Source organism: Eschscholzia californica, unplaced genomic scaffold, assembly GCF_041429995.1.
Source record: "Eschscholzia californica isolate CP2 unplaced genomic scaffold, dmEscCali1.0.p SCAF_2, whole genome shotgun sequence".
Classification (NCBI taxonomy): Eukaryota; Viridiplantae; Streptophyta; class Magnoliopsida; order Ranunculales; family Papaveraceae; genus Eschscholzia; species Eschscholzia californica.
In genome coordinates this window covers 5,381,050-5,408,354 of record NW_028238309.1, presented here as the reverse complement: position 1 = coordinate 5,408,354, position 27,305 = coordinate 5,381,050, and the positions used below count along the sequence as shown (strand labels likewise).

The 27,305-nt window shown below is 33.8% G+C and overlaps 3 protein-coding genes and 1 long non-coding RNA gene across 5 annotated transcripts; 1 reads left to right on the top strand and 3 right to left on the bottom strand.

Moving 5' to 3' along the window:
• Nucleotides 1-2,828: 2,828 nt before the first annotated feature.
• On the bottom strand, nucleotides 2,829-3,757 carry LOC147555587 (uncharacterized). The gene is made up of 2 exons (XM_086658503.1): nucleotides 3,424-3,757; nucleotides 2,829-3,124 (listed from the first exon to the last, which is right to left on the bottom strand). Exons 1-2 carry the CDS (start codon nucleotides 3,755-3,757, stop codon nucleotides 2,829-2,831), a joined length of 630 nt encoding a protein of 209 aa, XP_086514629.1.
• Nucleotides 3,758-8,938: 5,181 nt separating this feature from the next.
• LOC147555586 (uncharacterized) lies at nucleotides 8,939-12,045 on the top strand. Of its 2 annotated transcripts, none has more exons than XR_015235182.1 (6): nucleotides 8,939-9,082; nucleotides 9,405-9,431; nucleotides 9,528-9,576; nucleotides 10,151-10,197; nucleotides 10,743-10,813; nucleotides 11,046-12,045. It is a non-coding gene; the product is annotated as an uncharacterized LOC147555586 (long non-coding RNA). The 2 variants fall into 2 exon arrangements; XR_015235183.1 differs by having other exon boundaries at nucleotides 10,136-10,197.
• Nucleotides 12,046-16,346: 4,301 nt separating this feature from the next.
• On the bottom strand, nucleotides 16,347-16,781 carry LOC147555585 (uncharacterized). Its single transcript, XM_086658502.1, has one exon. It carries the CDS (start codon nucleotides 16,779-16,781, stop codon nucleotides 16,347-16,349), a length of 435 nt encoding a protein of 144 aa, XP_086514628.1.
• A 7,542-nt stretch (nucleotides 16,782-24,323) lies between these two features.
• LOC147555584 (GDSL-like Lipase/Acylhydrolase superfamily protein) lies at nucleotides 24,324-26,688 on the bottom strand. The gene is made up of 4 exons (XM_086663686.1): nucleotides 26,255-26,688; nucleotides 25,888-26,018; nucleotides 25,107-25,590; nucleotides 24,324-24,708 (listed from the first exon to the last, which is right to left on the bottom strand). The coding sequence occupies exons 1-4, from the start codon at nucleotides 26,547-26,549 to the stop codon at nucleotides 24,518-24,520; spliced, it is 1,101 nt and encodes a 366-aa protein (XP_086519812.1). The 5' UTR covers nucleotides 26,550-26,688; the 3' UTR covers nucleotides 24,324-24,517.
• Between the last annotated feature and the right edge of the window lie 617 nt (nucleotides 26,689-27,305).

Here is a 27,305-nt window from a genome sequence, read left to right as displayed (position 1 = left end):
CGATATCCACTCGAGCATTTTCGACCTTTCTCCATATGTGGGTGTGTGGGTATTTATCAGGAATATTGGAGAAAGAATAGGGAAAAAAAAAATTTTCTATTTTTTTTGAATTTTTAATTGTTTATTCACTTAAAAATTCATAAAAAAATAAATATTTATCGGAATCGCTATTATTATATATCAAAAGAATATACATATATATAATCTTTTGGTTATAATCTTTCTATTAAGAAAACTTAATTACTACGAGAAACGACAGTAAAACGTATTCCCACATTAAAGAATAGATAGACATTCAAGCAAAATGCATCAGTATTGCCATATAGTGTAACGATGTTTCATAGCACGTAAACGCTCTAGATTTATGATATATGTGTCATATGAGGTAATGAATCTAGTGGAGAAACAAAAAGCAAATTATTATGATATTTAACATCAATACCAACGATCCATACAGAAACACAAATTATAGATGAATACATATCCTTCATCTTCCGACCATACAATTAAGAACATAACATCTGAAATAAAAACAGATCGAAGACACAAACATAAGCTCAACCCTAAACAGAAGATACAGACATAAACACAAACCCTAAACAGAAGACTCATCAACCTAGCAAATCAATCCTACAAAGAGGACAAGTTGCTTTGGTTGGTATTTTGATCCACTCAATGATGCAATTGTAGTGAAATGCATGTGAACATTTCAAAACTCTTGCATCATCTCCATCCTTCAATTCTTGTAAACAAATTGAACATTCTTTTTCTTCTTTTGATGATAAATCATTTAAGTTTACCTTCTTCAGAAGTTGGTCATAATCAATGCCATCCCACTCATCTCTTGTTAATGATTCTTGGATGACAATTGCTTCTTCACGAAGCTGAGCCATCTGCCTAGTTAGATCCATAACAATATTACTGTTAGTGTTTTGATCGACTGTACGGGCCTGGATTTCTCGTACCCTTAGAACCCATGATTCTATTGCTGCTGCTGCAGCTAGTAATTGAGGTGGTACTGGTACTGCTGTGGTTGCTGCTGCTGCGGTTGCTGCTGCTGTTGCTGCTGCTGCGGTTGCTGCTGCTGCTGCTGCTGCTGCGGTTGCTGCTGCTGCTGCTGCGGTTGCTGCTGCTGCTGCTGCGGTTGCTGCTGCTGCTGCTGCTATTGGTGGTTCTCCAACTAGTGTTTCTCTAGGTTGTTGATTCTCATCACCATTGGTAGCCATTGAGCAGGATGATCACAATGGAAATTAACTTGATTTTCTCTTTGTAGATGATTACTTTCTCTGTTAGGTTGAATGTTTTGAAGTTGTAGCAATGGAAGGGAGTTGTATATATAGAGTGAGAATGACCAACATTTTGATTCTGTAGTTAGATTTCTGTGGGCTTAAAAGATTTGACCAAAACAAGGAAAATCTTCATAAGACTTGGGTCTTCAATATTAGAGATTTTCATTAATAGATATTTATTAGTGATTTTCTTAATCGTGATTTAGTTGTATTTATACTAGAGTCCCCACCACCCTCAAAAATTAAACAAAGGCCCAACCACGAATATAGACTGAAAATTGGTTACAGACAATTAAGATTTTTGTTCATCTTGGAGAGAAAGAGAAAGCCAGCTCTCTTATCCTAGTCGTGCATGACCATTTCAGCTTATATTCGACTTTTGTCTTTCGGTCTTTCTATCGTTCAATTTAATTTATGTATTTGCCTGTATCACTTCCGACGTCAACTGCATGTCAACAAATAAGTAAAATGTACGTGTTTATGTACCACATTTTTTTTTAGAAGATAAAATAGTATCATTAATGAAAAAACAAAACAATGCAATGGCAGAAGCCTAGATGGCTAACCATCCAATACACAGACAAAAGACAAGAAAATATAGAAAATATAGATACATTAGGCTTATAGCCTAGATAAAGCATCCCAATTCCTAATGTATTGGCTAAAAGGGGTCGACTTGCTTCATAGTTGATTGGTTGCCCAATAGTGAATTAGGCTCTTAGCTTGAATGATGATATTATCCCGTGTAGCTTCTCTGTCACTTTCTATCTCCATAACTCTATAATTACGCTCTAACCATATGACCCAAATGATTGTCGGAGGGGTACAAAGATGGAGGAAGGATTTTCTATCTGTTACTTTCTTTGGTTTCCATTCTATCAAGAAGTTGGAGATTGATTGAGTGCTACTGTTTGTATCATGAGAGGGGATTAAAGCTTGCCAAATCTTAGAAGTGAAGGTGCAATTAAGGAATAGGTGATCAGATGATTCACAATTGGATTTACACAAAGAGCATCTGTTTGGAGTTATAAAGCCTCTTCGAATGATCTTATCCATGGTTGGAGCAGCTTTATGGATGATAGCCCAGAGAAGAAAAGAGACTTTCGAAGGAATACATTTGTTCCAAATCCAACTTGCAACTGGTTGTTGTGAGGATGCAACTTGATGTTCTAGCTCTAGATATAAAGATTTAACCGAGAAACCATGGTTTGAAGGGAGCCACTTACGTGAGTCAATCGAGGAATTGAGGGAAGATGAAGCTTCCGTTGTGGACTCAAGGAGAGAAGTAAGGGGATCAATCTCTGATGTTCTAATTGGCCGATAAAAATGAAAATTACATGAATCATCGAGGAAAGCACCACCCATATTATCCTCTATAGATGCAAATTTCTTCTTGGTAGCTCTCCATAGAGTAGGAAATCTAGACTTAAAAGACCCTCTGCCCGTCCAGTCGTTCAACCAAAAGCTAAGCTGACGACCTCTATTGATCTCTAGTTTGGTTTGCTTCATGATAATAGGGGTCAGGGAAGATATTTTTCTTCAAGGGCCAGCATTTTTGGATGTTATTTGGTCGCTTGGGAACCACGGAGCAGCACCTCCCTTATATTTTTCATCAATTATCTTCCTCCAAAAGCTATGAGGTTCTTGTCCATACCTCCAAACCCATTTGCCGATAAGTGCTTTGTTTATCAATGCCAAGTTTTTAATACCAAGTCCACCTGATTTCTTGCTGATGTTGATTTTAGACCAAGCTACCCAATGATATTTTCTTTTATTTGCAGTTGTTCCCCATAAAAAGTTCCTGATAATACGATCAACCTTCTTACTAATAGAGACTGGCATCAAGAATAACGAGAGATAGTATATCGGAATGGCTGTTAATGTACTTTTGATAAGAACCATTCGCCCTCCTTTAGATAAGTATTTGCATTTCCACGCACCCAATCTCTTTTGAATTTTATCAATGACCGGATCCTAGAAAGACTTGCATTTGGGAGATTTCCCAAGAGGAAGACCCAAGTAAGAGAAAGGAAGGGTCTCTTGACGACAATGAATAATGCCTTTGATTTCTTCTAGCAATTCAGGTTCCGTATTAAACCTATAACTGAAGTCTTGTCTCTGTTGATGCGGAGACCTGTTAAAGCTTCAAAGCGATAGATAATTACATTTACAGCTCGGACTTGTTCAATATTAGCTTGTAGAAAAACTAGAGTATCGTCAGCGAACTGTAAGTGGGTTATCTCGGTTCCGTGTTCTTTGACCCTTAGCCCATGAATCTTGTTCACAACTCGAGCTTCTTTCATTAACATAGAGAAGATTTCCCCAACTAGTATGAATATGAAAGGGGATAAGGGCTCCCCTTGCCTCAGACCCTTGAACTTTGGAAGAAGCCATTCGATTTTCCATTGATTAGTATTGAAAAGTGTGCTGATTTGATACCTTGTTTGACCCATCTCCTCCATCTCCATTTAAATCCCATCTTCTGTAATACTACGTCAATTGAGTCCCGTCGCACATTGTCGAAGTCTCAATGTCAATCTTGAATATCAAACCCGAAGATTTTGATTTGGTTGCAGACTCTATCACCTCCGAAGCTATGAGAATAGAATCCAAAATCTGTCTATTGGCTACGAATGCAGCTTGTGTATCAGAAGTTAGCTTGCTGAGAAAGGGTTTGAGCCTATTCGAAAGAGCCTTATTGAAGATTTTGTGGACGCCATTTATAAGACTAATCGGCCGGAAGTCTTTAGGGTGATTAGTGATCTCTTTCTTAGGAACCAGAGAGATGAAAGTGCAATTATGTCTCCAATGTAGAAATCCCACATTGTTATACTCTGCAATCATGTTGGTGATGTCTTGCTTGATAATCTCCCATGTACTCTTGTAAAATTCATTTGTATACCCATCCGGACCCGGGGCTTTCCCTGTTTTAAGACTTGTGATCACTGAATAGATTTCTTCAATTTGAATCGGCTTCTCAAGAGATGTGGTTTATGTACCACATTTCATCTAAAGGTATCTAAGAGAAGTCTCTCAACTTATCAACATCTCATTTCATAATTTTCTTGCGGGTTCTTCTAATATATGTCTAAGTTATCAATCGTTTTCATTTTTAACTAGTTAATATTCATTTTCTTTCTCTAATTGTACTTCTTCTTCTTAAGCTTTGTTCTTCTCCATCTTCCCCTACACCCCATTTATTATAAACTCTCTAGTTTTATTGTTGAAACTATTACCCACTCTTCAAGAAACCCATTGTAACCTTAGAAGTCATCCATCCTTCAAATGACAATATTGGTTAAAATCCAGTTGAAGAAGGAATCAAGGATTTCTTTTTTTGAGAAAAAGATAATATATTGATTTTGGTCCCGGGACATCACTCTAAATAAAGACATTATACTCACGATATATATATATATGTGTGTGTGTGTGTGCGCTTTAATGACACATTAAACTGTTAAATTGTTAAAACTGTTAGACCAGAGCACATGTCAGAGGATTTTCCTAAAATATGTGTGCTTTAATGACACATTAAACTGTTAAATTGTTAAAATCCAACTATGAAATATATATAAACGGACCATATTATTAGTTTCATGAGTAGATTTTTCATGATTAAAAGTCTCTAAATCAATACCTAACACGTGGAACATGTATTTATTAGAAAAATACATTGTCTAAGATATATATCTGTATCGAGATACCTAATAGTTTTGCTAGGGTTTTGGTATAGGAAGAGCATTTTTTAGCAAAGGCAGTGCATTAGATAGGGAGAGCACTCTTTTTAGAATAGGGAGGGATGAACATTTTTTTAAAAATATCTCAAATTTATACTTTGGTCCCTCCCATCAAATTATTTTGGACCAAAAGAGAGACAAGAGAGTATCCTCATGTTCGACTAGAAACCTTCGAGAGAGAAGAGAGAATCTTGTTCGACCTAAAACCTTCGATTAAATCAAAGAGAGAGAAGAGAGATAAACATCCTGAAAAGGAGAAAAGCCCTAAATCAGTTTGATTCTATCAAAAATAGAGATATAGAGATAGAAACCTAAACCCTAGATAACTAACACAACACTCATCTCCATAGAGAGTTTGTAATTCTTCTTATTGCTTGATTTCTCCATAAATTTTTAGGGTTTTAACACTAATTAAAGTAACTTTTGAAGATATCAAGTATCAATGTTGCAATGAAGAATACAAACAAGGATGTTACTCAAAAAATATATAAGTGACATTTACATAAAAATAAATTTCACTTAGCATAAATAAAAATTCATGAATACCAACTGAAACTTTTAAAAAAGTTCGGCCAGAGCGGTTGAAAAAACAGACTAATTTGAGCCATCTTAACCGAAATTTATTGCTATTTTCAGCGGGACCAGCAGAAATTTGTTATCTTTTTCAATCGACCCAACCGAAATTTGTCATCTTTTTCAGCCGTTGCGACCGAAATTTGTTGTCTTTTTCAGCCGACCCTAACGAATTTGTTGTCTTTTTCAATCGATCCAACCGAAAATTCTTTACGAGAAAAAAACGACCGAAACCCCTTAAAATTTTGTTCAACCATAGAGGAAGACAAGAAAATGATATTTCTTTATCTGAGACATATTATCTTCATTATAAATGTCTTTGTTTCGATAACTCCGTTTAAGTCGATGGGTTCGTTTTAGTCGTTGTCTACGTATAAGTCAAAGGAATCGTCTTTCTCGATGTAGGTTGCCTCCTTCATTAACGGTGGTTCCTCATCCATGAGATCTTGACGCATCATTAAAAGCTCGAAACTAGAACTATAGTGATGGTAAATTTTGCAAGTTTTTTAATACTAATGGTGATGTTGATAGTAGTGACGATATTAGGGTTTTGGTTGTTTATGTGAGAGAAACTACAACTGAATAAAATATTAGATTTATTATTAATTTTTATCTGAGTCCTTCTATTTTGGCACTATTTATTGAATGATCCTTATAACGCCCTCCTTAAACTAATTTGGTAAAGGAAGAGCAAATACATAAATTGACCTTTTTAACGCACTGCCTTTACTCAATAGTGCTCTTCCTATACCAAAAACCTTTTGCTAATATCAGACGAACATTATTTCAAATCTTTTGTATCCTATTTATCTCTTGTCAATAATTACATGAAGTTCCTACTAGAGCAATTCAAGTCAAACTACTACATTTCTTTCACGATATTTTTGACTAAATCAAAAAGAAATAATCATAAAATAAAATAAAATAAAAAAACTACGTGGAAAATAAAGTTTGCGAATTCAAAAACAAATAAGTCATATTCAAATCCAATGAGGATTTGTTCATCAAAAAAAAAATCCAACGAGGAACTCCAATAGAAAAATAAGTCTTTAATGAAAATTGTTAGCTGCTCGGGAGTCGGGAGACCTGTACTTTTCTCATTGAAAATCCTATCATTCCTCTCCAACCAAAGAGCCCACAAGATATAGCAAAAGGAGAAAAGGCAATCAAAAAAGATCTCCGAACTCTATTAACTTTCTTGGCAGCCACTATCACCTCTTCAACTGAAACACAAACACTAAAATTTTGAGAGAAATTACCGCAAAGATCGTACAAATTTTTTTAGGCATATGGGTATTTTAGAAACAAATGGTTGCAAGAATCTTTTTCAACCATACAAAGAATACATCTGTTAATCAAAATCACACCTCTTTTACGGAGAGATCGGTCGTAGTAGGAATTGCTTTACGCCAAATACCCCACAGGAAGAATGAGATTTTAGATGCAAGAAATTTATTCCAAATTTTGCCTTTGGGGAAATATTCTAGAGGAGATGGAAGGAGAAATTTGTTGCTCTAAATGTTTACACAACAAGTTAAAAGAGGAGAGATCATTGTTCGATAAAGTCCATAATAGCTAGGCAAACTGGAATGTGGGATGACGGAAGCATTTAAGCGAAGAAGAAAATCTAAAGCTGCAATGGCTTGAGTTGAGGAAAGATTGCTCAACATCCTCAAGTTCCAATCAAAATGATTAGGATGTTCAACTAGTACTCTGCAAGAGAAAACTTCTCCGATTTTGATTTCTTTCACAAACGAAGAAAGGAAGACTTTAAGGCAATAGATTCAAGCCAAGCATCTTCAGAAAATGAAGATTTAGTGTCATCATTCGTGTTGATCGTAGAGAGCAGGGGCGATGCCACCTTGGGGCGTCTTGGGGCACATGCCACCACAGCCCCAAGGTGGGTAGTCGTTTTGCCGCATTTAAACTTCAAATTCATTTATGAAAAGAAGCGTTACTATTGGTACAGAGAAAACTGCTAAGTCCAACCTAGCAAATCAAGCATGTTTGCAACTCTGTCTTAGCATTTTTGGAGACCAATGAACATTCTTTGTAACCATTTATTATTCTTTATTTCTAATTTGTATTCCATTTACTCAATTTGACATTTTTCTTTAGTGATCATTTCAGTGAGCCTTTAACTTTCAATTTAAAATACTTTAGAATTTCAAACGACTCATTAGGATGATATCACGTCCACAAAATCATGTTAACATCTACTGCTATTAGCTAAAGTTCATGTAAGCTCGAGTGTGTCATTTTCTTACTAAATATCAAGAAAAAAAACATTATATGCTCTGATAATGTAAATAAACAACTATTCACGAGTATTGTTATTTTAATGTTTTATGTAGTTTTCTTTATAAAATTATGATATTACCTAGAGGCACTTATAGATCAACTTGAAGATCATATAAAAGTTATGCAATTAATAGTGAATCTATGAGATTCAAAGGTACTAGAGTTCTTGCAAAAACAATATCGGAGAGGAAAGGTAACTCTTTTATATTTATTATTGACATCCAGAAACCTTACTTACTGTACAATTTCTATAACAATGAGTGTGTTATCCAGTATCAACATCTATTATATAAATAAATCTATATAACAAAACACAATGTTTTGTGCTGACTGGGACAAGTCGAAAGACAAATCCGGTCGTTAGTTGAGATTTTTCTAAAATCTTGATCATTAGATCTATTACCTACCTAATAAAAAGTAAAATAAATGGTCACCCACCCAATACAAGAAAGTAACCAAAACGATTACTCTAGACCGTCTAATTAATCTAACAAATTATGTCCTTTGGATACATGGACCTCTCAATTCATGATCGTCCTCTTAAATGTTGATATTTATTTTTAGCCTTTAAGATATCAGTTTTTTTCTTGTACAAAATTGAAGACACCAGTTACCAAATTTAAGATACCAGTTTTTTTTCTTGGTCTTTCTTTCTCTCCCTCCATTAAAGGTATAGAATTTTTATAACCTATCATCTTTCCGTTACAAAATTTAACCCTAACTTAATTACTTTTCACCCAATCTCTTTCTTTCTCCATACTTTTTTCATTAAAAGGTATGGTTCTGATTTCTCATAAGAAAAATGAGGATTAGTTGGTCTGGAGGCAGCAAAAACATGGATTTACCCAAGTGTAGTTTTGGATTTGTAGTAGTTTAGAATTTGTATGAGACTTACTTCATGTAATGGATATACCAAGGTTTAGTTTTGGATTTGTAGTAGTTTAGAATTTCTATGAGATTTACTTCATGTTGAAGTTTTTGATACGAGTTACTTAAGAATAAAATCTCACTTTTTTTTTGTTCTCGTTCTTCCTGTATAGGTAATATACCAGTTCGAGATCACCAACTTTTTATCAACAACACAACTCTATTTACAAATACATTAGTGGCGTTGCCAACTGGACTTGGGAAGACTCTCATGCTGCTATTGTGATGTATAATTATTTCAGATGTTTCCTAAAGGTAAAATTTTCATGATTCTTTTTCATTACTTGGTTGTTTGAACAACTACAGAAACACAACTATTCGAAAAAACGGATAAGATCTACTTCTTTTCTTGGGTTTTCTATTTTTGTTCTTGCATAAAACCTCTCTGGCTTCTTTGGATTATTCACTTCCATCACAAAATCGAGCCACAATTAGATTAATTTTCAAGGTCGGGATTTGGCCATTAAGAAGAAAGCTTTCATTTAACTTTGATTAGGGTTTTGGTAAACGTTTTGGTTTCACTTTGACTAGGGTTTTGATTTACACTAATCATCTCTTTCCATGTTTCTGTTTTCAGGGTTCAAAGGAATCGAGGTGAGGGCAGGTATGGTTCTGATTTCTTTTAATTCAATATGAATGTGTAGTACTTGGATGGAATTCTTTAATTGGTGTTTGATTAGTTTGCTTCGTCTGTTAATAGGTTATAACCCTAAAGCATTCTCATTCCGATGAAATTAAACCAGTCGAATGTAAGTTTTTTATGAAGCTGGATACCATCTTTCAGTTAATTGATTATAAATAATCTTATTGAAGGAGTTGTTATTTTCTCTCAATGTTAGAGATGCTATACTGCCCTGGAATTTAAGCCGTAAAGTTTTATACGGTTTTCCATTTTTGAATTTTTTTTCTTTGATAGAAGTATGTTTGTATATGATTTCGAAAGTGTGGGACATTTCAGTGGATTCTGCATTTTGAATTTTTTTTTTAATTTCTTTTATCCGTTTCCTTCGATTTTAAGTAACAAAAGATTTGGAACTAAAACATCAAAATTTTCCAATGTAGTGAAAATTTTCAATAGAGTTTGGAAGCAGTACTATAACTACATAATATTTTGGTATCAAAATTCTCTCCTTTATAGTTTAGTATAAGTTTTGCATTTTCATGAGATCAAAGTCGTTGATATTGCCCTTCAAGTTTAAATCATCAGAATCCATATCACCAACGATAATAATCTCTCTCATTACTTGTATCTTTTATTTTTAATACTTTAACGACAACTTCAAACTTCGTAACTCATTAAGTATACAGTGTCTTCTTATGCAGGAGTTGTATTCAACTTTTCCAAGACATGTGAATCCAAGTTCTTAGTTGTGAGTAACTTGTAACATTTGTGATACATATTCCTATTTCTGGTCCTCCATTGTGTAGGATGAAATTATTGATATCTTTGAATGGATTAGCGGAATTGATTGAGATGAATCTGGTATCATAAAACTTCGTATTTTTTTACTGTTTCACAAAACTGTGTTTCTTATTAAACATTTGACTTCTATTACTGTCATAATTATTCTTTTCCCTCTAAACCATTTGATAGAGATGTGATAAAAAAAATACTTGCCCACATTATCTCATTTGACGAAAAAATATGTTGCAAATTGTTTTCATTCAATAGAAAAATTATAAGTTAGTAACATTAAAGAGGTCAAGTGGCTTTCATGGTTAGTTTTATATCCTTGGAGTTGTGTACCATGTTTATTGTGCATTTTGATTTTTGAAGCAACCCCATGGCCTGACCTATTTGCAGCTAGAAAAATGTCACAACCCAAATCTAAAGATATTTTTTTATGTTACTAAAGAAATTAGTGTAAAAAAACTCGTATCCGAGTTTTATCTTTTTCTCTTGTGTATTGTAAAGGTGGTTCTGCCTATTGCAAGTTCGGCAGGAGCAAATATGTTTCTCCTTCTGGGCTATCGGCATAATTTTTGGTGAGCTTACTCTAAATTGTTTGGTCTTGGTTCAAATCTTTGAAAATATGTGAAAACTCTATTTTAGAAAATTCTTTTATTTGTGTTTTTACTTTGTTTTTTGTTTCAAATTTGAAGTTCTTTTTGACATAGAACATGTTTTACTTGTAGTTTAAGTCCTTTTGAAATGCTTTATAGATTAGAAGTGTTGAGCAAGATTTGTGATGATAATTTAGAATAATTTTTTTCGAAGGGCTGAAAGCATTAACCAAGAGCACAATGAAGTCCACACAGTCTCATCTATGTTTGAATCATTATTTCAAGTAACCTCTTTTGGAGCTTTAATTGTTGGTAATAGTTTATTCTGACCTTTTCGCTCTTAGCACTACTGTTTGGGTTGTTCTTTCCATATTTTGATAGATTATTTGGGATTTTGAGTTTCTTAAACCAACTTCTGTTACAGTTCAGTTTTGTAGTGTTGCACATGCAGGTAAACGTTTGTTTTTGAAGTTAGAAATTATTTATATCTATCTAGCCAAGTACCATTTCTACTGTGCATTTGCCTCATGAAGTACCCTGAACCTGACCCAACAAATGTCACAACCCAAACCTTGGGGAATTTGATTTATGTTACTGAAATGATTGATGTAAAAATTTCGTATATGAAATTTCTTTTTATCTTTTGTACTGTGAAAAGTGGTTCTGGCTATTGCAAGCTTTAATTGATGCAGGTATGCTACTCCGTAACATTTCTGGTAAGTTTACTGTAATAGTCTTTCTAAGTTCAAATCTTTAAAAATATGTGAAAACTCAATTGTATAAAAAATTTCCATTTGTTGTTTTACTTTGTTGTTTGTTCAACCTGACATAGTAATTGTTTTAAGTTTATTCGACTTGCAGGACTTTGGTAACATCGAGTCTCCAGTTTTAGGCATCAACACTTTTATGTTTCATTTTTTAGAATTTTTTAACTTTCTAATATATCGGTATTTAGTTTTTTTTATGCTTATTTAATTAGTCGTACTTTAACGTTGGCCGCCCACTGTGTTTACATCATTGGAAGGTCAGAAATTAAAAGTTTGGGTGATGAATATATTCTAAAGATAAAGAATAAAATTCATGTGACAATTTGTAAGTTCAAATTTAATGGTTATGTAGAAATTATAAATGTAACGGACATGTGACAATTTTAATGTGGTATGTAGATTCAACAATATGCATTTGTGTCCATATTTATTGAGTGTCAACAATTTTGGTCGTGCCGGAGGCACGGGCTATACCTAGTCTATTATATAAAACACAATGTTTTGTGCTGACTGGGACAAGTCGAAAGACGAATCCGGCCGTTCGTTGTGATTTTGTTACGATCCCCACCTTTTGATCTATTACCCACCCTAAAAATAATAAATTTATTGATCAACTAAATGAAAGAAAGTGAATGAAACCCTTAATCTGGACTGTCAGATATGGTAAACAGATCAAGATTTAATTAGTGTGGTCTTTTAAAGGATGGTCTAGATTTAATCTTTCTTACTTTCTTGGTTCATCCTCAATTGTGACCTTTAGATCCTTTTAAAGTCTGATCAAATTCCTAACACTAATGACGTGAATTAAGTGGTGCTTTATTGCTCATCAAAATTGTATTTATTACGTTAATTAATATCAATAACCCTCATCACCTCTTTATCTTCTATGTGCGCCACTTGATCTTATTTTCTTCTTTATCTTTTATTACGTTAATTAGTTACACCTACTAATTCTAATTAAAATATAATTCTTCATCAGTTTTTTGGGTCTTGCAAATTAGCCACCATTAAGATCAATAATTTCCAAAATCCTTTCGGTCTAAACTCTATTCAAATGGTAACGATTATGATAAATCATGGTCATCTTCTTGAATCAATATTTACCATCCCTAATCAATTCTAAATCAATGTAGCGGTTACAAATTTAGAGAAAAAAATATTTAAGTTCAATATGGATTTCTGGATGCTATTAACCATGGAGTTTTTTTTTATCCTCCTTCACTTACATTTCATTTTTTTTTCTAATCTAAAATAAATGCCGAAATTTGATCTTTTCTTATTTGGTTATACGATGGAGCTTTATACCTACCCATTTCATTTTTCGTTTTTCTTTGTCTTCTCTGACAATTTTTCTTTGCATTAATTCTTAACTTTCTGCTTGTAAATTCATGTGTTTCATGATTCATTTTTCCTTAATTTGTTCATTCTTGCTTTATTTATGACCAAGGTAGAAGACATGTCAATATAAATGCCTCCGAGGAAAAGATTCATTGTTCAGTGTGCCTACAGGTTCAAATTTCAATCGATGACAACTAACTTCTATTTATACATAAAAAAAATGTTTTTTGCAAATAATTTTTCTTTTTTCAGGATCTTCAAAGCTTGCCATATTGTGACCATGAGTTTTGTCTTCCTTGTGTGGATAAACCTCTTATGAAGCAGGACTCTTGCCCACATTGCAGAAGGGATCTCTCACATTCATATTTTCTTGAGGTTATACATTTAGTTTTCCATTCAAACCCACTTTGTCTTAATAGTTTTAGTTATACCATGTACATGGAATATGGGTTCACTTCTAATGGTTTCTTGCTTTTTCATTAGTTAGTACTAATCAACATTTATTTCTTACTAAAACTAAACCATCCGGCAATCTACCAAGAAAGCAAGCGTTCTCTAAGCCAACCGTCTGGTTAGCTTACACATAAATCATGTATCCTTTAATTTTAATGATTTTTGTATTTTTTTTCGCAATTTCTTCACTGACTTACTATCTTTGATGTTCAGTACTTTTTATGAAGTTTAGGGTTATTTTACATGAATTTTAGTTTGTATGATTGTTTGTGGACTGTGGTTTTAAATGTTGATGAAGGTGTGTATTGGTTGACTTATTTACATGATTCTCAATCCCCCTCAGAGCTTTTTGGTTTGTAGGTTATAGCAGTACTGAACAACACCTATTTCTGAATCAATTCTATTGTAAGTGATCTACACTAACATTTTTTTACTTCTTTTTTGTACTAGATTTGGATATGATATTGTTATTTTGTAGGAAGAGAAGAATACGAAGAATGTATATAACTATTTTATCATTATCTTGGTAAACTTTTGCTTTTGATTGTTTTTTTTGTTTGTACGATTTAGGAATGGATTGATTCTCGAAGTTCTAAAGAGATCTTTATAGGATACCAAACATAAAAAGGGATTTGTTCTCGGGTCTTAATTTGCATTGCCGAATAAATAGGTGGGATAGACATCTACATACAATTTTTTGTTTTTAGTAAATTGGTTGTCGTCCTCTCAACTCTATGAACTCTTTTACATATTCTCTCTCATCAACAACATGTTTTTTTCTTCTTTCGCTCCAGGTGAGAAAAAAGAATCTCTTCGCTTTTTTTTTTATTATTCTTATCTTTTTGTTTGATCTTTATTTCTTAGAAATTAGTTCGATTGAATTAATGTTCTTTTTGTTTGATCTTTATTTCTTAGAAATTGGTGTAAACTTGATTTTTGCAGCGCAAACGACAATGGGAGTAGAGAAATAGATTTTTAAGGCACTGACAAATATTCATTATCGGAACCCTCTGTTGTGAAAAGAGTTGATATTTTACATATCGCTACCGATTTAAATTTTTTTTTCTGCAAAGAAGAATGTTATGTAAATTAAAGAAAATGTACTTTTAATTTCGTTGTAACTGAGTTTTAATCTTATTTTTTAGTTTGTTTTTTTCTTGGTGACTTCCATAATCATCCAAAGGTTTTATACATCTTCTTAATATTTTCTTCTCTTAGTTTGATAGGTGTATAACTTTAGCATTAACCTTACTTCTTATAATCGATTTGGAGACAATTCATCAATTTGGAGCTTCGAAACCGATTTACCTCTTTTGAAGAGTAACCGTGAGAATTAGTGGAGAGATTTGAGGGCGAAACCTCCCATTTTTTCTATCTACTTGGTATAACCCGTGGCCATAGGACATGGGTAATTTGTCAAGAACTAAAAGATTATATAAAACATCGTAACGATACAAGACACAAATGAAAATTAATCAACATCATAAATTCATACCATCTACTAAGATAAGAATGGAAAAGTAAAAGTAGAAACAACATTATACAAAAAATATGAAAATGATTTTATAAATTCATTTGTGAAGCAGATAATCAAAATTAAACTACCTCCTATGATGTGATAAGCATGTGCCCGTGCCCTAAGGGCACGGGTTATACCTAGTCTATTATATAAAACAGAAGGAAAAATGTTGACTGGGACAAACATCCTTATAAATATGTATATTGTCTAGAAGTCCTTCCCTAATATTACAATACAATCCTTCTTAAAAATAAAATAACTTATCTAATAAAAATAAGCTATATAAAGAAAAGAAAAGATTCTCTGGTTTAGAAATAAAATAACCCATATAAAATAACTATTTCTTGCACAACACAGATTTAGAAATAAAATAACCCATATCTGTTTCGAATAACCTATCAAAATGAAAAATAACATGTTCTATGGTTTAATACTCATATCGTTCAGTTTGATTTCTTCATTATTACATTTCTTGGTAATATGTGTTTATGACAACTTGATGTTCGTTTGATTTCTTCAATAATTTCGTTGAATGTTGATTGATATAATTGTTTCCAATAATTTCTTCATAAAAGTTTCTGAAGAGTAACTATATACGTATTTGAGTCAAATACCACAAAACAAAGGATGTGATTATTCTTTATGTTATATTTGAATTGCTTTTTTTTTATATAAAAAAAAAAAAAAAAAAAAAAGGTGCCCCCATATAAGAAATATTATGGCCTCGCGACTGATCAAGAGAGCTTTAGTAGTCGGTAAAGTTGAGAGTATATCCCTCCATGGACCTCCAAATCTGGACCAGACACTAGAGTTAGGGAACCAAAATGCTGCATTGCCTCCGTATTTGTTTCGGATAATCTTAGTTCATAAAGCCTTCGACTCGTTACGCCATTACTAAGGAGAGATACATTCACCAGTTGAACGATACGAAGTCGCAGTTTTCCTAAACTGTTTGTTCATCTTCTCTTATGTCACAACATATCGGACTATTGTTGTTTGTCCACTCCTTCACGATTGACGTTTATGGAATCCAATATACGTATTTTGGTTATAGTCTTTCTATTAAGAAAACTTAATTACTACAAGAAAGTGTAAAAAAAATCCGAAATTAAAGAATAGATAGAAAATCAAACAAATGCATCAATAGGTAAGTGCTTCATATATATTAATTTATCTATTGTTATTCTATGTCATACGATGAAATGAATTTACTGGATAAACAAAAACAAGTTATTATGATATTCAAGTACATCAATAACAACGACGCATACAGAAACACGAACAAGAACATAGATGAATACATAGCTTTCATCATCTAAGACCATCTGAAATAAAAATAGAAGACGCGAACATAAACTCAAACCCTAAAATCAAGACACAAACATAACTCTAAACAATGCAACTGTAGCAACTAGCAAATCATTATCTCATCAAGCATTCAAGCTAGTAAATTATTCCTACAAAGAGGACAAGTTGCTTTGGTTGGTAATTTGATCCACTGCATTATGCAATGGTAGTGAAATGTATGCGAACATTTCAAGGCTCTTATGTCATCCCCGTCCTTCATGTCTTCTAAACAAATCGAACATTTCTTTTCTTCATTTACTGATAAATCAGTAATTTTCAATTTCTTCAAAAGTTGGTGACTGTCATTGCTGGCCCAGTCTCTTCTTATTGCTTCTCGTATCACAGCTGCATCTTCGCGCAGCTGAATCAATTGACTCGTTTGATCCATACCCATATTCCAACGGGCGTGTACTTCTTGTACCCTTAAAACCCATGATTCTATTGCTGCAGCTAGTATTGGACGTGGTACTGGTTCTGCTGCTGCTGCTAATCGAGGAGATTGATTTCCATCACCATTAGTAGCCATTGAGGAGATTGACAATGAAAATTAACTTGATTTCTGTATATCTAGATCTTATTACTTCTCACTTAGGTTGGATGTTTTGAAGATGTAGCAGTGTTAGGGAGTTATATATAGAGTGGGACTGACCAACATTTAGATTCTTTAGTTAGATTACTATAGCTTAAAAGATTTGACAAAACCAAGGAAAATCTTTTTAAGACTTAGCCCTTTAATATATAGATTTCATTCATTAATATTTTATGATCTTTTAGGTCTCATCAGATATACTATATTACATTTGTGAAATAAGTACTTGTAAATTTAAACTAGAGTCACCTACTACCCACAAAAAATTAAACGAAGGCCTAAAGTCCAACATGGACTAAAAATTGGTTACGGACAACTAAGATTTTCGTTCATCTTAGAGAGAAACAGAAAGTTGACTCTCCTATCTTAGTCGTCCATGACCATTTTAGTCTATGTTCGACTTTGACTCTCGACCTTGCTACCGTTTTTATATATTTGGAACTGAATGTATCACTTCCGACGTTAAACGCAGAGTCAAGAAATAAGTAAAACGTATATGTTTATGTCCCACATTTCATCTAAAGGTCTCTCAATTTATAAACATTTCATTTCATAATTTTCTTTCCGGTTCTTCTAATACATATCTACGTTATCAATCATTTTTAGTTTTCTTTCAAGGTCTGCTCGTGAACAGACCGATGTGGTCTGTTCACGGCTCCGGCGAAGGGAAACCCCCTTCGCCGGAGTTTTTAGAGAGAGAGAGATGAGAGGAAAAAAAAAATTTTTTTTTTTTTGGAGGTCGCCGGCCGGAAAATTTACCGGCCGGCGACTTTAATCGGAGAAGATGAAGGTGAGTTGGAGAGAGAGAGGAGTGAGTTGGAGAGAGAGAGAGAGGTGAGTTGGAAAGAGAGAGGGGTGAGTTGTAGAGAGAGATGAGGTGGAGAGAGAGAGGGGTGAGGTGGAAATAATTTTTTTTAAATGTTTTAAATTTAGAATTAAGAAGGGTAGTAATGACATTTACTTGAAAATAGGGGGGCCATATTTGAATTTACAAAAAAAAAAAGGGGGACCATAAAGGAAGCTGGTCACAAAGTAGGGGGCCATATAGGAGTTAACTCTAATGTAAATTCGTCTTAATAACATTTCCACATGTTCAATTGGGTTAAGATATATATAGTTTGACGTTTAGATATGATTTGTATGGATTTTCCAATTTATGTAAATTATATTGTACACGTAATTAATCAGTTACCTTATTCTTTTTCTTATTTTAGTCATTGAGAAGGAGAAAGAAATTACGACTACGAAAGTATAAGAGGAAAACCCCAACCTACAAATAAAGGCACATTGACAGCAAAACCATTAATTAATTAGCTAAAATGATGTTAAGTTTTTTTGTTCGAAAGTGCAATTTCGTATTTCGTTGAGAGGATGACAATGTGTCATGAAATACAAACAACTTTAGTCGAGCATATTTTTTGTTAGCTTATATATAATTCTCATATATATGAATGCCGCGTCTGAATTTGAAAAGACTAGAATTTCGCTTGTGGCGGAAATCCACAAAAAAACTAATTAAAGACTATTTTGGTCTATATCGGATTATTCCCACATCTCTTCATGTTTGAAAACTTTAGGCATTAAGATCACCTTCAACTTCACAATCCAAGTTCCCTAATTTGTTAAGTGAAATTTTATATGCACTCTGTAAGTTTTCAATGAACCCTTAAGATTTTATTTCCAATAATACTTTCCTTGTTATACAACTTGTATTTATAGAGATAGAGAAGAAAAGAAAACAAACTAAGTTTGTTAAGATTGTTATTCAAAACAGAAAACAGAAAAGTTAGTTTGATTAACTAACTTGTCAACTAACTTTTCTTTGATAGTTGGAGAGTGCTCTTATCACAACTGAAGCTTGACCAGGCTGGGCTGTAATGGGCTGCCTCCATTGACTTCTCATTGACTATTGACTGAAGCCTTCTTGACTGTTGACTGATGTTGACCATATAAGAACTATGTAATCCCTAATTCCTCTTTTCATTCTTCGAATTGTAAACCCTAGTTTCTCTGGTTCTCTCAGCCCCCCTCAAACCGATGATGAAGAGAGACGATGAAACATCAGTTTGTTGCGAAGAGTCTGAAAGAGATCAAGAGATAAACCCTTCGTGAATATATCTGCGAGCTGTTCTTGCGTGGGAATATGAAGGATCGTAACAGATCCACTCGAGACCAAATCTCGAACATAGTGGTAATCCACTTCAATATGTTTCGTCCTTGCATGGAAAACCGGATTTGAAGCAAGGTATTTAGCACTGATATTATCACAATATAGTGTGAAGGGTTTTCTCACATAGCAGTGGAGTTCATCCAACAGGTATGAGATCCAAACAACCTCTGTTGCCATAGTAGATAACACCTTGTATTCAGCTTCTGTTGATGATTTTGCTACTGTTGCTTGTTTCTTAGAACTCCAAGAGACTAAGTTCGACCCTAGAAATATGCAAAACCCTCCTGTGGACTTGCGAGAGTCTGGGCATCCAGCCCAATCAGAGTCTGAATAGGCAGTAATTGCAGTAAGATCAGTTGACCCAGTACGAATTCCAGACCCTATGGAACCCTTAAGATACCTAAGTATCTTCTTTACAATCATCAGATGTGATGAAGTTGGCTTATGCATAAATTGAGCTGTGTAGTTCACAGCAAAAGAGATATCTGGCCTTGTAAGTGTGAGATATTGTAAAGCCCCAACCAGACTCCTATATTCTGTAGGATTTGAGAGTAACACACCATCATTGATAGAAACCCTTTGCCCACTTGTCACTGGAGTCTTTGATGGTTTAGAATCCAAGAGATTTGCTTTGCTCAGTAGTTCTAAAGTATACTTAGTCTGAGATAGAATCATATGAGTACTTGGTGTATCATAGGTAACCTCTAAACCTAAGAAGTAGGACAAGATACCCAAATCCTTCATCTTAAAAGTTGTACTTAAGTCTGAGATTAAAGTAGACATCATAGACTGTGAACTTCCTGTGAGTATTATGTCATCAACATATAATAGCAATATCATGGTGTCCTTTTGAGAATAAAGGACAAACATTGAGTGATCAGACCTACTTTTCTGAAACCCATAACCATATAGAAAGGTGGCAAACTTTGTATACCAAGCCCTAGAAGCCTGTTTGAGCCCATATAGAGCCTTATGTAATGAACACACATGGCTTTCTTTACCCTTTTCAACAAAACCAGGTGGCTGTATCATATAAACTGGTTCTGTTAATGTCCCATGAAGGAAAGCATTTGAGACATCTAATTGCTTGATAGACCAGGACCTTGTGACAGCAATAGATAGAACAATTCTAATGGTATTTGCCTTTACAACAGGGCTAAAGGTCTCATCATAATCTATGCCCTCCATTTGATGAAAACCCTTGGCAACAAGTCTTGCCTTGTACCTCTCTATAGTCCCATCACTCTTCTGTTTCAATTTGAATACCCACTTGCATCCAAGTACATTCATTGTACTATCATATGGTACTAGAGACCAAGTTTTATTGTTTTGAAGGGCCAAGTATTCATCATTCATAGCTTGTACCCATTCACTATGTTTTGATGCTTCTTTGTAAGTGGTTGGTTCAGTGGGTAGGTCTAGAAGAGCCAAATAGGCTAAATTTAAACTGTGAGGTGATGTAAAATGAGCAACAAAATCAGCAGGAAGCTGTTTTGGTTTGAGAATTCCATTTCTACCCCTAGTGACAATAATGTCTGACTGTTGAGAGGGTATTGGAACTATTGAGATTGTTGGTGTACTAGTAGGTATACTAGCAATGCCCTCCTCATGTGAAGTCATACCCCTAACCACAGAATTTGCTTGTGAGCTAGTAGATAAACTAGATGTCCCAATTTCAGTGACAACAGGAAGTGAATTGTATATAGGTGGTAGAGGAAGTGAAATAGGTTGCTCACTATGCTGATCACTACTAGACTGTAGTTTGGAGATGTTGGTGTAAGGGAAATTACCTTCATCAAAGACTACATGTCTGGAAATATATACTCTCTTTGACAAAGGGTCATAACACTTATACCCTTTATGTTCATTGTTATAACCAATAAAGACACATTCAATACTCTTTGGGCTGAGTTTATCCTGTCTTAATTCCCCTAAATGTGGATAGCAAGCACACCCAAAAGACTTTAAGAAATTGTAGTCAGGAGGGACATGAAATAGTTTCTCAAAAGGTGACAGACCCTCTAAAGTAGGAGTTGGTAATCTATTTATGATGTAGACAGCTGTATTAAATGAATCAAACCACAAGAATTTTGGTAAAGAGGAATGAAAAGATAGAGTGTTACCCAATTCAGTGATGTGTCTATGTTTCCTCTCAGCTTTGCCATTTTGCTGAGGGGTATATGGGCAGGAACACCGGAATATAATTCCATTTGAATCCAAGAAGTCCTTGAAAACTCCTTGTTTAAGTTCTGGTGCTCCATCAGATTGAAAAATGACAATCTTCTGTTGTAAAAGATTCTCATTTGTTGACTTGAAATGTGTGAAACACTTTAAACTGTCTGATCTGAGTTTCATGGCATAAATCCAGCTATACTTGCTGAAATCATCTAGGAACAGAATGTAATACCTTGCTCCATTTGGAGTATTGATGGGTGCAGGTCCCCATATATCACAATGAATAAGATGCAAAGGTGTAGTAGTTGTTGATAGGGAGTTTGGAAAAGGAAGAGATTTACTCTTACCTAATTCACAAGACTTGCAAAACTTCCTATCATTTATATTTGATACTGCTATCTTGTTTTCAGTATGTAATTGCTTAATGACCCCATGATGAGAATGTGCAAGTCTAGTATGTCAGATATCATAGGAGCTTACTGTTTGAGCTGCATGTACTTCAATTGATCTGTTCTTAAGAGAATTGTTATGGACTTCAATAGGATATAGATTATTTTGCATTGGCCCTGCAACTAATACCTTTTTAGAGTTTATATCCTTAATTTGATATCCCCATGGCATAAATTCAACAGAACATGAATTGTCCTTTGTGAACTTAGAGATAGAAAGCAAATTTCTCTTCAATTTAGGGACACAAAGTACTTTGTTGAGGTTGAAATCATGAGTAGAAGTACATAGTGTGGATGAACCAGTGCTAGTGATGGTATAAAATTTCCACTACCCACCATCACTGCTTCACTCCCTTGATATGGTAAAGTAGATAAAAGATTTCCTGAGGAGTGAGTCATATGACTACTTGCCCCTGTGTCTGCTAGCCAGGAAGTGTCTTTTGAATCTATACTTATGTCATTTTCAGCAACATAACATTTCTCATCATCATAATTGGAAAAAGTATTTATTAGACAATCATGAAAAATATCATCTTCAATGCATTCTTCAACAATAGCAGTATGGCATTCATGGAAGATATCATCAGAACTATCATTGTAAGCATAATCATATGTCACATCATTGTTACATTCTGGTAGTACTTCATCTTCATAGAAATAAGACTGTGGTTCAACAGTCTCATTCTTAACCTCAGATACACAACCTTCTGGCTGAGATTGAGATTCTGTGTGATAGCCAGATTGAGTCTTATTTGGTGTATACCTAAAGAAACACACTCCAGCTGAGTGACCCCATCTTTTACATATGCCACATGGGACAGTAGAGAAGTCAAAATCTTCTGCCTTTTGGTTTTTGTGTTTGACATCAGTATTACTAGAAGATTTAGGAATAGAAGATGACCCATCTCTCCTATTGTAAGATGGATTCCTATAGTAAGTGGGAGAAGGTTTGTTTGAATGATTTGTTCTTTTAACATAATACACCTCTTGTTCCTGTTCCTTTGATAATAGCCATTGTTCATGCATAGTGCGTCTTGATTTGAGTTGTGCTAAAGTAAGATGTTCATTATTTGCTCTTAATGCAATTGTGAACTGATCATAATCAGAACTTAAGCCTTGAATAGCAATACGAACTAGTTCAGACTCACTTATCCTATCATGAACAGAAATGAGAGAATCTGCTAGCATTTTCAATTCTCTTAGATAAACAGTAATGGAAGCAGAACCTTTCCTAATAGATTGTAATTTTCTTCTTAATTGGTCCTTTTTGGACTCAAGTCCCTCATTATGAGTAAGATTTATACAATCCCACATTTCTTTGGCAGAAATCAATCCATATGTATCATAGTAAACTGATTTAGAGAGAGTACTCTTAAGATAAGACCTTACAAAACTTTCTCTACTTCTCCAAAGTATGAAATCAGGGTTAATTTGTTCAACCCCATTAATAACCCTAAGTTGTGATGGTTCCTCAGTCAAACCAGTCACAAACCCTAGAAGATCATAGGTACCAAGCAAGGTCTCAACTTGGTCTTTCCACATTAGATAATTAGTATCATCTAACTTCTCAGTTATGAAGTTAGTAACAGCAGAAATAGGTGGGAGATTACCTTGATTTGCTCCTGCCATGGATAGATTGAAGAAAGTTGGAGACTTTGCACGAAAAAACAGTAAGTAACTAGATCTTTATACTAGTTTTCTTCAATTTTGATCAATAACTTTGATAAGAACAAATATCTTCTGAAACAATTTGATTTGTGTATGAATTTTTGAGATCTTCATCTTGAAATGATTGTAATTTTCTGAATATTTACTACTTTTCTCTTGATTTTGATGGTGATTTTGCGAGAAATGATCAATTGACTGTTGAGTTCAATGAAAACCCTAGTTTTGGAAGGATCTAGCTGAATCTGATACCATGTAAGTTTTCAATGAACCCTTAAGATTTTATTTCCAATAATACTTTCCTTGTTATACAACTTGTATTTATAGAGATAGAGAAGAAAAGAAAGCAAACTAAGTTTGTTAAGATTGTTATTCAAAACAGAAAACAGAAAAGTTAGTTTGATTAACTAACTTGTCAACTAACTTTTCTTTGATAGTTGGAGAGTGCTCTTATCACAACTGAAGCTTGACCAGGCTGGGCTGTAATGGGCTGCCTCCATTGACTTCTCCTTGACTATTGACTGAAGCCTTCTTGACTGTTGACTGATGTTGACCATATAAGAACTATGTAATCCCTAATTCCTCTTTTCATTCTTCGAATTGTAAACCCTAGTTTCTCTGGTTCTCTCACACTCACTAATTTTTTATATACACTCACATTTTCTTTCATGTAAAAACAAACTTCTTCTGATGGGAAAGACAGTCAGGTTTTTCTAATGTGAAATTAAGGGTGCTTCTAGAAAATGGCAAGTACATTTAACATTTCCTATTTGTTGATCTCACGGAAGTGTAAACAAGACCTAACTAAAAACAAGAGTGGCCCCAAGTCATAAGGTTGTTGTGGTGCCTATAATTATATTTCTCCATGTCTTCTTGTTAGGTCATATAGATCAGTACTTTTGATCTTTACACCTATCACGAGTGGATCTAGCTTTGATATACGTTATTTGATATTTGTGGACAGTCTAATCAAAACCTAAACAAATGACTATCTCGGAGGCAATCAAATACACTTGAATGTTGAATACAAGGTGAACTTTCATCATCATTGCAAATTAGATATATAACTCGTACAACATCAATAGGAGTAACAAGAAAAGAAGAACGATAGAAGATAAACAAAGACAAATTGTTAAAGAGATCAAGCCAATACTTGTACAATTACAATAAAAAAAGGGCATAGTATTACATAATAGTATAGAATGGGTATTATTCTAGACAAAGATCTTGGCACTGGCAGAATTGATAGCTTCATCTGCAATAATTTTATACATTTTTTCTGTAGGATGAACAGCATCCCAAAATATGTACTTCGATGGATCTTCACATGTACTCATTCCTTTACATGTATCTCCGAATTCAACTGTTCCTGTTCCGCAACATCCCTTCAAAGTCTCCGTAAACCCTAAACAAATTATACGTACATAATTATCAAGCGTGAATATACATATAAATGTAATTTTCATTTTCATATACTTTATTCTTTTCTTTTGAGACTTGATATCTTACTCGAGATTCGTATCAGATTTTTAGATTCTTTTTTCTTTCTATATTTCGTTCGTTAAAATGTCTAAATTATAGCATTTCCAAGTTTGAACCCAGTTTCATATTGGGACTTCAATAGTATGTTGTGTTTGAAACAATGAATAGATTTATGACTCTGTCTAAATCACTAGTTATTTCTCGAACAACCATGCATACACGTGTCCGCCTAAGATTGATCAAATTTAAACGAGTCAACATCAGATTTAAACATTAGCCTTAAAAAGAAACCTATAATTTAATAATAGTAGTAGTACGTACCATATTTGCTAGGGTTGTTTATCGCGCTCTGCATAATGGAGTAGGTATCTACGAATGCCGTCTTAAGCCTTGTTGAAGCATTAATAGTAGCCAAAGCATCTCTAGCCTTGGTATTGAATGAGAATGAAGCATTATTATAACTAGCAACACATTTATCACTTTCGCCCATAATCGTCTTGACAAGTGGCATACATCCGAGCGGTGGGATTCCGACGACGACCAATCGTGTGGCTCCAACTCTATACATCTCCTTGATGTCATTTATCATGCATTTTATCAAATAATCTTCATATTGCTCAATTGTGAATTGCTTAGGTCTAATTGGTTCCAAGAAATAGTTTTGAATGAAGTCATTTGTGCCCATACTCAATACAAAGATGGCATTCCCAATTATTTCACTTGCTTTCTTCTGCCCAACTAGTCCTACCAACCTAATCTTGTAATGCTTTAAATATTCCAACTGCTTTGATACTGGCAATACATTCTACAACATTACACCACAATCAAGTCAAGATATGTTTGAGAAAACAACCGATACGGCGGGGATAACAATAATTTCTTCGGTAACGCTGACAAACGATTATCTTCTTTTTACACATTTGATTTTTTTGTTTAAAAATTTATTATCACATCGTTATCTGAGCATTAAATAACTGTATATGGTTCTTTAGTTTTGTTTAACGTGAGACTATTCTTAACAACTGTTGTGAAATATTGTACGAAGATATTAAATTGCGTCTTTTTATTGGTTAATGAAAATGGGGCAAGTGTATTATCGTACCGTTAAGTTTGCAGTAAGATCATCGTACCCAGAGGCTGAAGAAGCAAAACTAACACCGTGTAAGAGTTGATCCTTCTTTAATTTTGGGTCCAAAAATGCTGGAATTACTCTCGAATATCCAATTGCTTCCGCTGCATAACAAGTTGAATAACAACACGAAAACAACATATAAGAAAGAACTTCAAGTAGAAAATATGAATAGAAAATGATTAAATGAGCTAAAGCTCGTACATTTTCGTGTATGATACAACTAAATACAGATAAATTCTACCATATCTCATGAAAATCTACGAAGTTTCATACTGTGGTTTTATATTTCGAACTCATTTAACATCCTCAAAAGGAAACTAAATAAAAAAATACTTACCAATGAAATCTGTTGTTAGCTTTCCATTACAAAACCTTCCAGTAGGACGACCATGAAAGAAATTCTTTCCGTACGGTGAAAAATTGCTTTTAAACGTAGTAGCAATGTGATTATTATTACCAGGATCGACACTAGAATCACCGAAAACTAATATACATGTAACATCATTTCTAGCTGCTAGTTTTCGTAATTCAACAACATCAACCTCTCCTTCCACCTTCATTACTGACAATATCGAAAAGATTGACAGAACTACGAACATTATTTTCGTCACCACCACCATCACTGCCTTCATTGTTGCCCTAAATTTGCACTACTAATTGTTATTAGAAACCAAACAAGAGAAGAATGTATAAAATGAATGTATAAATTGAAGAATAGAATGGAGGGGAGTTTCAATTTATAGTACAAAGTGGGTGTGGCTATGTTGTTGTTGTTGATAATGATAGTAAGTATAGAAATTAATATTGTTAAAGATTATGACTAGTGGGTTGTTATAGTATAAGGTAATATATGGACCCCAATAAAATAAATATTGCTTCCAATTTACAATATAATATGTGGAATTGGCTATGTATTTCAACATTTTTTTCATTGGAACCCCACCCTAACTTCTGATTTTCTCTTCAATTATCTTTTTTTTGTTGAAAGGGATTTTCTCTTCAATTACTTGTCCTTGTTGTTTTCTTGTTCTTCTTTTTTTTATTGAAAAAAATTAATAGATTATTATTATTTTAAAAAATATTTTCTTCCTTATTGCTTTCACACTCTATTGATTAGGATAGTGTCTAATTTTATTTGATTTTCTATTTATTTAGGGATTTTTTAGTTTACCCCCTCAAAATTAAATACTAATTGAGTTTACCCCCTTCAGTAATTGGTAATTGAGCTTACCCCCTTCAATTTAGATTTTTTGTTAAAACTAGTAAGGATATGTTTGGTATGTGATACTAAAATCATAAAGTAAATAATATGTAAACAAAATCAATCTTTACTACTCATATTCCCGACCAAATCAAACAATAAAATGATGTGGAATCTCTACTAGGAA

Coding starts and splice junctions, on each gene's coding strand:
- LOC147555587 (XM_086658503.1), bottom strand. CDS start 3,757: ATGGAGATGGAGGAGATGGGTCAAACAAGGTATCAAATCAGCACACTT. Junction 3,125..3,423: donor TCGCTTTGAAGCTTTAACAG/GTCTCCGCATCA, acceptor TCTTGATGCCAG/TCTCTATTAGTAAGAAGGTT.
- LOC147555585 (XM_086658502.1), bottom strand. CDS start 16,781: ATGGCTACTAATGGTGATGGAAATCAATCTCCTCGATTAGCAGCAGCA.
- LOC147555584 (XM_086663686.1), bottom strand. CDS start 26,549: ATGAAGGCAGTGATGGTGGTGGTGACGAAAATAATGTTCGTAGTTCTG. Junction 25,591..25,887: donor ATCTTACTGCAAACTTAACG/GTACGATAATAC, acceptor GTAATGTTGTAG/AATGTATTGCCAGTATCAAA. Junction 24,709..25,106: donor AAACAACCCTAGCAAATATG/GTACGTACTACT, acceptor TAATTTGTTTAG/GGTTTACGGAGACTTTGAAG.